This window comes from Aspergillus costaricaensis (genome assembly GCF_003184835.1).
Source record: "Aspergillus costaricaensis CBS 115574 unplaced genomic scaffold BO79scaffold_42, whole genome shotgun sequence".
NCBI lineage: Eukaryota > Fungi > Ascomycota > Eurotiomycetes > Eurotiales > Aspergillaceae > Aspergillus > Aspergillus costaricensis.
Genome location: NW_020291842.1, coordinates 87,185 through 100,928, shown reverse-complemented (window position 1 = coordinate 100,928; position 13,744 = coordinate 87,185). Strand labels below are relative to the sequence as shown.

At 48.9% G+C, this 13,744-nt stretch overlaps 7 protein-coding genes across 7 annotated transcripts; 4 read left to right on the top strand and 3 right to left on the bottom strand.

The window, feature by feature from the left end:
• Positions 1-86: 86 nt before the first annotated feature.
• On the bottom strand, positions 87-578 carry BO79DRAFT_221780 (cytochrome c oxidase assembly protein COX16; the record flags this gene model as incomplete). The annotated part of the gene is made up of 2 exons (XM_025683532.1): positions 87-167; positions 255-578. 2 exons carry the CDS (start codon positions 576-578, stop codon positions 87-89), a joined length of 405 nt encoding a protein of 134 aa, XP_025535102.1.
• Positions 579-829: 251 nt separating this feature from the next.
• Positions 830-4,436, top strand: nic96 (linker nucleoporin NIC96). Its single transcript, XM_025688905.1, has 6 exons — positions 830-906; positions 970-1,441; positions 1,497-2,145; positions 2,194-3,175; positions 3,233-3,948; positions 4,009-4,436. The coding sequence occupies exons 2-6, from the start codon at positions 1,035-1,037 to the stop codon at positions 4,333-4,335; spliced, it is 3,081 nt and encodes a 1,026-aa protein (XP_025535101.1). The 5' UTR covers positions 830-906; positions 970-1,034; the 3' UTR covers positions 4,336-4,436.
• A 436-nt stretch (positions 4,437-4,872) lies between these two features.
• On the top strand, positions 4,873-6,897 carry BO79DRAFT_181305 (RibD family protein; the record flags this gene model as incomplete). The annotated part of the gene is made up of 1 exon (XM_025680142.1): positions 4,873-6,897. One exon carries the CDS (start codon positions 4,873-4,875, stop codon positions 6,847-6,849), a length of 1,977 nt encoding a protein of 658 aa, XP_025535100.1. The 3' UTR covers positions 6,850-6,897.
• Positions 6,898-7,610: 713 nt separating this feature from the next.
• Positions 7,611-9,672, top strand: BO79DRAFT_211422 (Ran exchange factor Prp20/Pim1; the record flags this gene model as incomplete). The annotated part of the gene is made up of 2 exons (XM_025683021.1): positions 7,611-8,504; positions 8,564-9,672. Coding segments are annotated over exons 1-2 (1,711 nt in total), but the record flags the coding sequence as incomplete, so codon positions are not given.
• Positions 9,673-9,767: 95 nt separating this feature from the next.
• Positions 9,768-10,833, bottom strand: BO79DRAFT_211421 (Chromosome segregation in meiosis protein 3). Its single transcript, XM_025683020.1, has 3 exons — positions 10,545-10,833; positions 10,412-10,490; positions 9,768-10,348 (listed from the first exon to the last, which is right to left on the bottom strand). Exons 1-3 carry the CDS (start codon positions 10,748-10,750, stop codon positions 9,830-9,832), a joined length of 804 nt encoding a protein of 267 aa, XP_025535098.1. The 5' UTR covers positions 10,751-10,833; the 3' UTR covers positions 9,768-9,829.
• A 342-nt stretch (positions 10,834-11,175) lies between these two features.
• Positions 11,176-12,443, top strand: BO79DRAFT_203023 (putative NADH-ubiquinone oxidoreductase 21 kDa subunit). Its single transcript, XM_025681690.1, has 5 exons — positions 11,176-11,266; positions 11,333-11,349; positions 11,403-11,608; positions 11,673-11,875; positions 11,958-12,443. The coding sequence occupies exons 1-5, from the start codon at positions 11,207-11,209 to the stop codon at positions 12,036-12,038; spliced, it is 567 nt and encodes a 188-aa protein (XP_025535097.1). The 5' UTR covers positions 11,176-11,206; the 3' UTR covers positions 12,039-12,443.
• BO79DRAFT_290586 (nucleoside deaminase) lies at positions 12,250-13,392 on the bottom strand (the record flags this gene model as incomplete). The annotated part of the gene is made up of 5 exons (XM_025688904.1): positions 13,073-13,392; positions 12,912-13,016; positions 12,551-12,759; positions 12,394-12,491; positions 12,250-12,332 (listed from the first exon to the last, which is right to left on the bottom strand). The coding sequence occupies exons 1-5, from the start codon at positions 13,154-13,156 to the stop codon at positions 12,250-12,252; spliced, it is 579 nt and encodes a 192-aa protein (XP_025535096.1). The 5' UTR covers positions 13,157-13,392.
• Between the last annotated feature and the right edge of the window lie 352 nt (positions 13,393-13,744).

Below are 13,744 nucleotides of genomic sequence, written 5' to 3'. Positions count from 1 at the left end.
GGAAAAGGAGGTCGCATTTATGTGGCTATCGCCAAAGAGTGATTCACATCGGCTCAAGGTCAATTTGGAAGCAAACGTGGCGCATCTCAGAGTTTTCCATCAGGCTCGCCTTTGAAGCGTTGTACTCTTTTTTGCTCCCAATCATCAAGATCTTTGGCCATAAGCCGCTGTAGCAATGGTACCAGGTTAGCTGCTATCCCACATCCCAACTAGATTACGCAGATCTTGCTTGACCGATAGGCGGGTATACTGACATAGTATTCCTCTCTTTCGTCACCAATAACTCGTCGCCGTGGATTTCGCTTGATGCCCTCATCGCCATCGGGCCCTTTGAGGCCTAGATTGATCGCTTCCTCTTGACTCAATTGTTTAACTTTGCGATCGTACCGCTCGTACCTCAGAGCGGCAGCGGGTGTTAAAGCAAAAGACCCGGAAACTATTATCATAATGAAAGGAAGGCCGAAGAGTAGGAATGGGCGTTTAGTTAGATGAGCCCGGTAGGCCGCGCCGATTCGTTCTCCGAGAGTAGACGATGCTGTTGTTGCGCGTCGAAACGTCTTGGCCTGAAATACCGGCATTGTGTAGCGGCACGTCAAGCCTTCCCCTGGGATGGAATTGGTTATGCTAATTAATGTGCTGGGCCAAACACGCGCCAATACTTGATAGCGACTACCCAGAGTTGGAAAGTGAATAGCGAATTGAAGTGAGGGAAAGCGGTCAATCACTGATCTCCGGTAAGCCCGACAAAGCTCGGCAAAAAAGTAAGTCCGACATACCTACGGAATCTGGGACTGCACGCCAAAACAGTTTATCAACCGACTTGTCGAATCGCAAACCGAGCGAAGACAGTATCAGGGTCGATCTCAAGAAAAGGTGTCATATTCATCTCTTCTTACTTTATTGACAGTGAGCTGCAATTTCTTAAACTTGCTTTAAACAAAATCATGCTTACAATATCTATTTGGATAGCAATTACAGTGGACGTTCCGTGACTGCTGGATAAACACAGACAGCATTAGCCCCCATATCCTCTAATGGCCTCGACGAACACCGGCTCCCTCTTTGGAGGGGGTGGCCTAGGAGCTGCTACGCAATCATCGAGTCTCTTTGGGAATCAATCTGGAACGCCGGGCCTTACAGGTGGAACAAGTTTCGCAAAGCCGTCGCAAGTGCAACAGCAGCCTACTTCGAGCTCGGTCTTTGCACAAGATCAGGCACAAGCCAATGCAGCGCCACCGTCCAGCCAGACGACCCAACCGGCTTTTTTCAACAGTTTACTAGAACGCGGAAAAAAGAGACCAATCTCTGCAATTGCTCAAAACGGCAATTTCGAGGAGCTGCCAAGTCTTCAATTGGGTCTTGACGACATTCGCAGAAAAGCTCGGGAACTTGGTGCTGGTGGCTCAAAGGAATTTCAACCTCAAGTACCACACAGCAAAGCGTAAGTTAACCTCCTTCTGCTTCAGATCTTGTCGGCTGATATTCTATTAAACCAGCCATTATCTGCTCGCGGCTTCAGGTGTATCTCCTGGCCACGCCTTGCGGGACCTGAAGGCTTTGGACCCTCAGGCATCGGTATCGACACCACTGAGAGAACAAGACTCTTTTGACCCAGACAACCAAAAATTCCTAAAAAACATACAACAGCGTGGTCGTCAAGTGATGATCAATGAGAGTCTTGCTCGGACCCAGAAAGATTTTGACTCATTCTTGGAAGAGAAGGTTGACATGGACTGGGAGGAACAGCGCCGGAAGATATTCCAGCACTTCGGGCTAGCGCAAAAAGACGATGGCGCTGGCGATATAAGAGGTAGCTTTGGACGCACGATGCGGCGACCTAAACAGTTCGGCCCTGCATCCACAAACGGCCCTACGCCTTCAGGTCGGCGAAGTGTATTCGGACGCTCCGCTTTAGAAAAGTCCGTCATCGGGACCCCAGGAACAGGGACGGCAAGCCTCCGACTCTTCGAAGATTCTACGGAGCGCAATGAGGGTGCGGGGGGTCACTCTGATCTTCGCTTCTTACGAGAGAAAATGGGCTACTATGCAGACAAGGTTCGGCAACTTAATTCTGCTAGGCTACATACTAGAGCATTTCCGATCCTTCATGAGTTCTCCGATGTTGAAGGGCATGCTGGCGGCGATGTAAGTTCCTCAAACAAAGCCCCGTACGCGGTTGACTGACTCTACCAGGTACCTCGACAATTGTACGATGCTTATAGAGCTTTGATAAGCATTGTTGGGGAGTCTCCAGATGCTACCACCATGAATGATCCCTCGGCTCTCGTGGAACGTCAGTTTGCCCAAGATTACTTGGATGAGAGCCCAAATTCGCGCAGAGCAGTAAGTCTGAGAAAACGGATTGTTGAGGGCTCTAGGTCTTTCCTGGAAAAGCTCTTTTACGACGAGGTTGAAAGTGTGATTACCAAAAACCCTCGGGAGGCCCAACTCGGTGGCATACCAACTGTGACCAATAAGATTCGTGCCTATATTCGGCTCAGAGCGGCACGGAAAGACCTTGCTCCTGATGGTACGGAGTTGCAGATGGTTGGCCAGGATTATTGCTGGATTCTCATTTTCTACCTCCTTCGCTGTGGTTTCGTTACCGAAGCTGCAGAATACGTGAGCCAGGATCCCGGTTTTAGGTCTCTAGATCACAAATTTGTGACATATATGACTACATATGCGCAGAATCGACGGTTGCCTAGAGATCTGCAACAAAAGATCAACGGCGAATATCAACAACGATCTCGCAATGCGCCTGATAACACAGTTGATCCGTACCGTATGGCTTGCTACAAAATCATCGGACGCTGTGAACTTGGCCGCAGGCGCTTAGACGGTATAAATCAAAGTGTTGAAGACTGGATGTGGTTACAGTTCAGTATGGCTAGGGAAGATGATAGAGCGGAGGAGATTGCCGGCGACGTCTTTGGACTCGAAGACATTCAAACTGATATCACGGAGATTGGTCAGCGAGTATTTGGAAAAGGCCAAGAGGGGCCCGGAGGCTATGGAACCTTTTTCTTCCTGCAAATCTTGGGAGGAATGTTTGAGCAAGCTGTTTCATACCTTGGTTCTTATGCTCCAATCACAGCTGTGCACTTTGCCATTGCCTTGGCATATTATGGTGTGTTGCGCGTCTCAGACTTTTACACGTCAGGTGAAGAGATATGTGAGTGGAAACCCGATATGCCGTGATGAATGCTATAGGCAAGACTAACAGCCACAGTGTCCTTTACTGTGAAGCAATACCCACAGATTAATTTCGGCTACCTAATCACGCAATACACGAGAGAATTCCGGACGGGATATGTGGAAGCGGCCATTGATTACTTTACGCTGTTATGCCTTAACGCCGACCTGCCCGGAGCTCTGGGTAAATCCCAAGCTTCTGTATGCCACGAAGCATTACGGGAATTTATCCTCGAGACCAGGGACTTTGCTAAATTGCTGGGCGACATCAGGTCAGATGGAAGCAGAATCAAGGGACTGATTGAACAACGTATTAGCTTGATCAAACTGGTCGATCAAGATGAGTTCCTCAAGACGATCACTCTGCAAGCAGCAGCTATCGCCGATGACAAGGGCCTTATAACGGACGCGGTCCTGTTGTATCATCTTGCCGAGGACTACGACCGCGTCATTGATATCATCAATCGAGCGCTATCTGACGCCGTTGCTGTAGAATTGGGTGGACCCGCCCTGAAATTGCAGCCTTTGAGGCCTCGGACCGATGAACATGAACTGGAGGCCGGCGGCAGTCTCAGCTTAACAACCGTGGATAATCCGGTTATTCTGGCAAGGAATATGATTGGGTTGTATAACGCAAATGCGATGTATTACCAACGAATCCGGCAAGTCAATCGCGATGCATGTGGATTGTTGCTTAGGATGATGGAAGCTAAGGTGGAGGTTGAGGCAGCAAAATGGACGCCGGCTTTGGATGTAAGTTGATCTTTCTACTCGGGTTGACAGGCAGCGACCAAACTAACGGTTTCCGTCTAGGCTATTAATGATCTGAGCATTCTTCCATTGCGGGCCCGAGGCTCCGTTCCCTACATTAGGAGCGCTGCCCAAGCCTTCTCGTCCTTCCCCCCAATAATTTCCCATAATGTCGGCCATGTGATCATGTGGTGTATCACATGTATTGGTCACGAAAGGGAACGGCTGAACTCTGGTACATATGAGAACGAGATTAGGCAGGGACTGGCGGATGAGTTGCTCGTCATGGCCAAGGATTTAATGATTTTCTCGGGGATGGTCAAATACAAGCTGCCGCCGAAAGTATATGAGACGCTGGCGCGAGCTGGAGCAGAGATCGGCGCTTATTGAGAAGCCAGCCCAATAGGAGGGTGCATTGGGCTTTAGCGCGTTCTTGACTTCAGTATTGGCTTTTACTCGAGTTAGATTCCACATGCAATTATTTGTCGGCGACTGAGGTAGATGCTACAACAACACAACGTAATCGTTACTCTGTAGCATTCATTCGATACCTAAACTATAGTTTGTAGAGCTGCATATTTACGACGCGTACCAATGAATAACTATATAAATGGCGCTTGGTTTCCGGCAAACGCGGGCGCTTTCCGCAAGAGAGGGTGCCAAGAACGTCGGCTGGATGACGGAGGGAATTGACAGCACAAGGATTAATCTGACCCTGAACACTTTTAGTCAAGGAAGAGCGCCTAGAAGTGAGTGGCTCGCACTAATAGACAACAGACGTCACGTATTTCCACATAGCAGCCCGACAAGTGCATCGTTTCTGAGCCATGATATGAGCAGGCTAGCTGCGGGGCCTTTTCGACCCGATATTGGACCACACCGTACGTGTCTCTCAAGCTGCCCTTGGTCTAGCCCCAGAAAACTCCGATGTTCGACATGGAACATGACCGCTCAGACGCGTCTGATACGAGTACAAAATCATTATCGCCCGACTCTGGGTCGGGCTCATCGTGCGATGATGCTCCGAACCGTGCAAAAGATGGACTGGAAGAAGCTCCATTGAACGGACGCATGGTGGCTTTCTACGAGAATGATAACAACCGCAACCACAATAATAATACAACGCCCGCCGACCTCATACCCCACGATGCGGTTCTCGAAACCGACCACATCTCTGGGAATGCGACGGAGTCTGCAAGACCAGAGGGATTGGATATACAAGGACCCGTGCAGATAGGAAGCGACCACAACTCCGCGAGCGACGATATCCCTAGAGAAGCAGATGTCGACGATCCCAGCTGTGAGTCCCGGTCAAGGGACTCAAGCTCGGCCACAAACCACAATCTCATCAGTAATCCCCCCAATCTTGCAAGGATACGCCAAGTGATGTTCGAGTGCAAGGATCCCATAGAGATTAGCTTGGAGGAATTTGAGACTTATTGGCCGTTTATCGACAATGTATGGGTCAAACAGAGGTCTAATTCCAGCAAAGAAGGACATTGCACCACGGACTATTATATGTGTCGTTTGCGACGCCCTACTCATCGTACGTCAGAAACTCGTCCTCTTCCTGAGGGCAAACGCCCCCGAAAGAAGAGAGTGCGGGAGGGTGGTATTTGCAACTTCCAGATCAAAGTTGTCAAGTTTGAAGGAGCATATTCGACGGTGACGATAGCGAGAACTCCAGGGAGCAGTCGGGTACATTCACATGACCTTGATTATATTGACCGAGTGAAGCGAAATTCTGGATTAATGGAGTTTGCGCGGAGGGAAGCAATCAAGGGGTATCTACCTTCCTCAATTTTCACGAAGTTCCAAGAAGAACCTGAAAAGCTTGTTGAAGCTGGGGGCAAATTCTGTACAGTGACGGACGTGCGCAATGTCTCGGCGAAGTGGAGGATACAGAACCCCGACGTTAAACTTGTGGCGCATGAAGGCTATGAATATCATAAGGGTCACGGCATTGTAAGGATGCGAGCGGCTGATGGTATCGGCAATACTCCGGGCGACAAGTTACCCTCGAATACAGCCATACACGCATCTTTGCCCCCGGATACGCTCTCCTTCCCTCGGTTCCCTCTAGATTTTCTTGAGCCTTATCTCCCAAAGCACAATGATCGCCGCCAGTTCCCTCATGTCACCCTGTCCTATGCATCGTCGATGGACTCTAAGATATCACTCCTGCCAGGCATGCAAACTGTGCTGTCCGGGCCAGAGGCTAAATTGATGACCCACTATCTCAGGTCACGTCATGACGCAATCCTCATCGGAGTTGGAACAGTGCTTGCAGACAACCCCGGGCTCAACTGTAGGCTGGAAGGCGCAGGTGGGTTCGGTGGCCTTGGAAGGATGTGGCAACCGCGGCCAGTGATAGTCGATCCCACAGGACGATGGCCTGTACATCCAGACTGCCGAATGCTGAGGACTGCAGTAGAAGGGAAAGGCAAGGCGCCGTGGGTAGTGGTATCCCCAGGAGCCAGGATTGACCCACAAAAGTTGATGATGCTGAAGGGCTACGGGGGCGATTATCTCCGTATCATGGAGTACAATCAGAACTGGCGGCTGCGCTGGGAAGCCATACTACGTGCGTTGGCATCTGAGGGGATCAAAAGCGTCATGATCGAAGGCGGCGGGACCGTTTTGAGTGAGCTTTTGAACCCCGAATACACCGAATTTATTGATACTATCATTGTTACTGTCGCTCCAACCTATCTTGGCTCCGGTGGAGTAAGTGTGAGCCCAGATTCCAAGCGGGATCAAGAAGGCAAGCCAAACGCTGCTCTGAATCCTAGGGACGTGAAATGGATGCCCTTGGGTCAGAATGTTATTATGTGTGGAAGAATTCGGGTTGCACCCCCTACTGAGTCCCCTACTACTACTACTACTACAAATGCCGAGTCGTAAAACACACCATTGTTGCTGAGAACAAAAATGTATCCCCCAAGACCAAAGGTGGCTGTCAGCGAAGTCACGATGGATGTTTTACAGGAACAGTTGGGAGGACCGTCTACTGCTACATATGGCAGCTTGGCAAGAGATAGCAGTCCCTACTACTAGTAGTCAAGAATGCCTGAGCAATGGAAGAAGTTGAGTCCTCGGAATTAACCAACTTCATGCAGGCATAGTTCCCAGGCCGGTACTATAGCTTATCTTGTACTCAAGGGCACCGAGATAAGATAGTATATTCAATAGAGGTTAGGGGAGAAGGGGGGAGAACAAAGAAAGAAAAACAAAGAAACGTCCCTGGGATGTGAATGACCAAGAAAACTCTTCTAGCCAAATATATGAAAACTGCTAGGCATCTTTTTTCTGAGTTGGTGTGTTCAAAGAACGGTGTTCTTTGTTTGTCGGGTGCCATTGTTCTTTAGTGTTGCTCTGAAATCAGATCGCAAAAACACAACAACAATAACAACAATAACACCAGAACTTTTATCGCGTGGGCGCATTCCCCACCCTTTCTTGTACCTTTTCTCTTTTCAAATCGTCCAGCGCCTCTTCGGTGGCTTTTCTCTTCCCCACCTCCCTCCATCTTCTTTCGTTTTCAACAGCTCATTACCTGGGTCACTGGTGAGCCTTTTTCTTTTTCCAACTCCCTAAGCCCCTGATACGCTTCCGGTGTATCACTGCAACGGCCAATCAGCCAAGACATAGTTGTTAATCTGACAGCGACTATGCCGCCCAAGAAAAGCGCACCCAAGCCGGCTGCGGCATCAGCTGCGGCGGCAAAGGTTAAACAGACCACAGCAACCACAACTACTACGACGAAGGCAGCTACGAAGGCATCCACCAAAACAACGACGAAAGCGAAGAAGACAGCCGCCACGACCAGTACTGCTCGCAAAGCTCCAACTGACAAGCGAGAGGCCCCTGCGAAGCCCAAGAAGACCACCAAAAGACAAACCGCGAAACCTGCCACGGCTCCCAAGAAGGGTGGTGGAACGGATGACAACCTTGCAAGCAAGAAGCGTGAAGTTGAGCCTGCGAAACGTGCGAAGCGGAAGCCGGAAGCTGTCGATGAAGCTCCAGCTCGCGATGTGAAAAAGGCCCGCGTTGCTAAACCCCGGGTTACTAAACCGAAGCCGAAGGTGGTCATCAACCATGCGCCAACCACTCGACTAAATGTCTATGTGTGCGGCGAAGGCAGCTCTGGCGAGTTGGGCCTGGGATCTGCTAAGAATGCAGTTGACGTGAAGCGGCCTCGGTTGAATGCCAACTTGCCAGCGGACCGTGTCGGTGTCGTGCAGGTCGCTGTTGGTGGGATGCATTGCGTTGCACTTACGTATGACAACAAGATCCTTACATGGGGCGTCAACGACCAAGGAGCACTTGGCAGAGATACTACTTGGGACGGTGGGTACAAAGATATCGACAAAGCCGACAATGAGTCAGACTCGGACTCCGATGATGACATTGCTTTAAATCCCCACGAATCAACTCCCACTGCTATTCCGTCAGAGGCTTTCCCAAAAGACACCGTCTTCGTTGAAGTTGCTGCTGGCGACAGCTCAAGTTTTGCCCTTACGGATGATGGTCAAGTCTATGGTTGGGGAACATTCAGAGTAAGTTTAGCTTTGCATACCCTTGTATAAAGAACTGCTTAGGCTAAGAGGCGAATTAGAGCAATGATGGTATCTTAGGTTTTGATGCCACCAATAAAGTCCAGCTTACGCCTAGTCTGATACCGTCTTTAAAGAAAATCAAACACCTGGCTTGTGGCGATAATCATGTCCTGGCACTGAACGAAAAAGGTGCTGTATTTTCATGGGGTTCGGGCCAGCAAAACCAACTGGGCCGTCGTATCATTGAGCGAAACAGGTTGAACGGCCTGCAGCCGCGCGAGTTTGGCCTGCCGAAGAATATTGTGCATATCGGCTGTGGGGCTTTTCACTCCTTCGCTGTTCATCAGTCCGGAGAGGTCTACGCATGGGGTTTGAACAGTTTCGGCGAAACGGGTATCAGGGCTGGTGCCGGTGACGATGAAGCTGCAATTGTGCATCCCACCGCAGTAGAGTCGCTATCTGGGAAAGCAGTTACACAGATCTGCGGCGGCGCCCATCATTCGCTTGCCATCGCTGATAATGGAAAGTGCCTTGTATGGGGACGATTGGACGGCTACCAAACAGGTCTGAAAATCGACAGTCTACCTGAGGATGCGGTTATTAAGGACGAGCGGGGACGGCCTCGTATCTTGATAGAGCCTAAAGCTGTTCCTGGAGTCAAGGCAAATACTGTTGCAGCCGGTTCAGACCATTCGCTCGTCATTGATGTTGATGGTCGTCCTTGGTCGTGGGGATTCTCTGCCACCTATCAAACAGGTCAGGGTACACCGGATGACATTGAAATAGCGACTGTCATCGAGAATACTGCCGTTCGTGGGAAAAAGTTAAACTGGGCCGGCGGTGGTGGACAATTCTCCGTGTTCACTGAGCCGGCAGCATTAGCATGAACGAAAAGCTAGTGCTAGGGAAAAATTGGAGATACACTGGCACTTCATCAAGAGTCCCGCGCAATGGCATGTTTCATGAGCCTTACCAATCTTGTAGATTATACTTAGACCAGTTGATAAACCATTGCAGACACGAAAGGGGAAGGAAAGGAGAAGAGAAAGAGAAGAAAGCACATTATGGTGGTATCTGCTGAAGCACAGCACTTTCGATAACGTTTGTACCTTATATTTCACGGTGACTCTCAAGGTAGAGGGAAAGAGCAAGGGTTTTTTTCGAAAAAGGAAAAAAAAAGGGGGCTGGCTAGACCGTGTCTGCGCCATGTTGAAATAGAATTAATTAGTTCACTATACGAAACATGTCTTGGTGCCCTAAGTGGTAGTATTGCTCGAAACATCAATGTTGTCTATGGAACCCAGGTTACCCATAGGCTTATTGCTTCAAGCCCATGCATCTGGTCCTGACAGATTATTATTATCAAAAATACCATCCTCGTGCTCTCGTAGAAGTGCTTCCAGCTCATCATCATCATCATCGTTATCATGAGTACCTTCTATGATCTCCCTTGGGACGCTCTCATCATCCGACACAAACAAATCTCCCTGCTGAGGAGCGTCTCCCAGCGTAAGTGAGGATGGCTCTCCAATGCCATGTGCTGGAAGCCCCTGTGCCACGCTATCTCCTTGGCCCACAATCGCGTCGGCTTCATTTAGATGCCCGATAGACATACTATTGTCATGGACATGTGGACCCGGGAACTCCGTTTGTTGCGCATCTTCAGAGTCGGTTGTGGGGAGTCTCGGCTTTTCCTCGTCTATCCATTCTCGTCGCATCGTCTGTAATCGTTTCGAATGACCCAATTTTTCTATAATAGCCAATCCATCGGCGAACTTCGCGCGAGGGAACAAATCATCGAGCCAAAGTTGGTAGAAATTTAATAATCGAGCGGCGTCCGAAAACTTTGAGAGACAGTTAGCTACGCAGTCGTCCCTCAGCGACAGTACGAATCGGTTTCAGCAGACCTCATGCCCTTTCCCTTTAAATTTCAGTTTGGTCTTCGCCGTAGAACGCAGTTTTGGTATGCCGGCTTGTGACAGTAATCTAATGAGCAATAAGCATTGTATTCAGAGCGCTCCCCCCTGTTGTCAGTCTCACCGGCCCTCATCCAGCTTGACAGTAGATCGTCGCTGCTTAGTGATTGTGACCTTTTCATCCAAGCCTAATACAGGTGCAGCAATGGGTCCACCTCTGTTTGAATCCACAGCTATATCTTGCAATGTGCTCTCTAAGCCGGCATCATAATCGAACAATGCATCATCATGGCCCATTGATGGGTTTGAGTAGCCCACATCTTTCTCCATCATCCAACGAACCTACTGATGACTTGTAAAATAGTGAAAATGACAATTTTCTCATGAAATCTGGTTATTGTTGACTGAACAAGTAGTACGCATACTTCGATGAAAGTCCGCAAATGACCATCTCGAACAGCTGTAAACGGATAGCGTTACGCGTCGCTCAAGACGCGTGCCAGGTTCTCAGCCAATTTGCCAGGAAAGGCAAGATCAGTACTACTAGTATCATATCATCAAAGTAGGGTAGGCGGTCGGGTTAGCGTGACAACGGGTTACAAAACCTTTTCAGCATAACTGCAACTATGCATTACTTAGGCTTTGTAATTATGAATACCTGCTAGTCTTCAATCGGTATGGCTTTGGGCTTGGCATAACTCCGTCCGACTTCCATCTCCAATGAAGCGGAAGCCAATCCAGAAACGTCCATTATAATTCATCCTCCACTGTCCCAGCCCGGTCACAATGGCGACTGATCACAAATCAATTCTTGTTCCCCCAAAGCGGGCCAATACAGACTACCCGGTAGGGTTGATTATTCTCTATCTGAAATGGAGTTACGGATCTTGCGGCTAACTTTGGCTTTTGTAGCTAATTGACTCCGACCCGTATGGACCAGCTTGACGTTGCCATATTGCAATTGACTCACTTTTTAAACCAGGCACTTGAGACGAGTTTTCGGATATGCAAGACCCTCTGACTACGCAGTGGGCGGCGGAATGGCCGCTGCGTCTCCTCTTGCGTTCTGGGTTATGGAAAGAGTGAGCCCTTCTCACGTCGGCAGGGGAGGGTTCGCTCCTGTGATGCGCCTAGCAACAGCCATTGGCCTTATTGGAGGTCTCCACGTGGTCTATCAGAGATCCTGCAGTCAGTGCAACCATGGAGCAGTTGTTTTGATCTACGCCCTTGTAGTACTAACGTTCTTGTGCAGACCGCTTCTATGGCTTCACGGAGAATTCGAGGGAAGCTGATATGGATATGAAGGAGATGGTGGACAAAGTCAAGAAAGGGGAATCCCTATATGGCACATCTAAAGTCTCTTCATACCTGCAAGGCGTTGCTGCTCGAAACTCTAGATACTCTGAGCTATTCATCCATGTTCTTCCATGGTTCAACCTTGTCAACCATGACCAGGTAAGTACAATGGAAGAGCCATCACCTTTCATACACAACCATCAGCGTCGGGTATAAATTTTGTTACTAACTGCAATACAAGCATGGCGTCGACACGGCCAAGTACTATCAGCAGGCCGAGCGGGAGCTGGAAGCCGAGCGGTTGAAGCAAGCTAGCTCCTAAACTTGTGACATGAAAGACGGTATAAGGATCGGCTCGTTAACGTTTCATTGGCTCTTGCGCGATATTGTATATTTAGTTCCTGAAACAACGCAAAACCTAAATGGAACCTTTTCCTCACTTCACCTTGATCGCTTCTACATGACATCGAAGATGCTTAGCCCTCAGCTTCCTTCATTGTGCGGCCGTTCGACTAAGTACAACCCGATCCCGCTCAGGGTGTAGGGGAGGCGATGAGGACTTCCTGGTCAAAATCCGTTTTCAATTCACGGTGCTTTTTAGGGCGGGGCTTGGGCGCTGCTCGAAAGAGTCTGTTAGAAGGCTTCCTTGTCACAGTTGTCAGAAGCTAGCCACCTACCCTTCTCATTTTCTTGTATGTAGAAGCGCCGAAGCAGCATGATAGCTTCCTTATGGAACAACCCGCCTTGCACCGGGTATGGTGGATCTATCGAGCGACTAGCATGAATTAGTTCTAGGTTCTAGGTGTGTAGGTCCGCGGGAAGGCAAGAACGGACTCGGCATGTAGTGATAGAATGCTACCGGTTCCCCCGAACCTGTCATTTCCACAGCCGAAGTATACTTTTCGTATCTGATATTGTCTCAAAGCAGATGCACACATGACACACGGTTCAACAGTTACATAGAGGTCTGTTGAACGCAGTGCTGACCTAGGATAAGTTTGGAGCATTTCTCCGATGGCAATGAACTCGGCATGTCTTGTACCCTGATAAGACCGGCTATGGTTTTAGATTTCACAAGCGCTTTCTAATTTTGCTTTGAGGGGGACTCTCCCAAGGGACAAGGGAAATTGGAAGATTCATTGAAACTTCCGAGTTCTCCATTGGGATTGATGATTCAGGCAGCTGGCTCACCTACATTCATAGATTTGTTTGTATCATTCATTCCAGAACCAACAATCTTGTTGTCATACACCAGAACACAGCCAACCGGGGTTTCACCGGTTGCAAGGGCTTTTTCTCCCTAGAACGAGTATAAGAATACCAATCTCCAGTGTCACTAGGGCAAGATACAATTACCATCATTAACGCCTGCTTCATGAAATAAGCATGTTCGGCGTTGTTCTCCAGCAACTCAGGCGGCATGTCACCAGACATCTCCATATTTCTTCCGCTAGACTGAGGAGGGCTTTGTGAGATTGTTGCTGGGAGGTGGGTTAGCTGAGTAGTAGTAGTCGGTACTGATGACACCAGGAATAGGCTTGATAACAAGTATAAGAGTCACCCGAGGGGGTCACTCTGCATGTACAAAGTCACTGAATTTGAGCACAAGTTTTACTAAGTTTCTAGACCTTATCTTTCCTTTTGTACCCCACCTGTTTCTACACAGGAAGCGGAAGAGAAACTTTCCTTGTAGAGCTCTGTGAGCCCGTAGATACCAGGATTTTGCCTTGAAAACCCATTTGATTACCCACCGCCCGGAAGTCCGCTTATAGTAGTAGTAATGATACCACCGCTTCCAAGTACTCCGTATACGATTACTATTCTGCAACCGTGCACATAACAAGTCGATATTTGGTGGTATTCACTTTGATAGCAATTGATAAGCGGGTTTCATGCTTTATACCCACATTAACTCGTGCATTAAAGAATCTCAACACATCACTGGATGGATGGACTGTGGGGAAACCATACATGTTACTTACACCGTACTACCGCGTCACTGAAACATACATGAGTATTACTATCCGT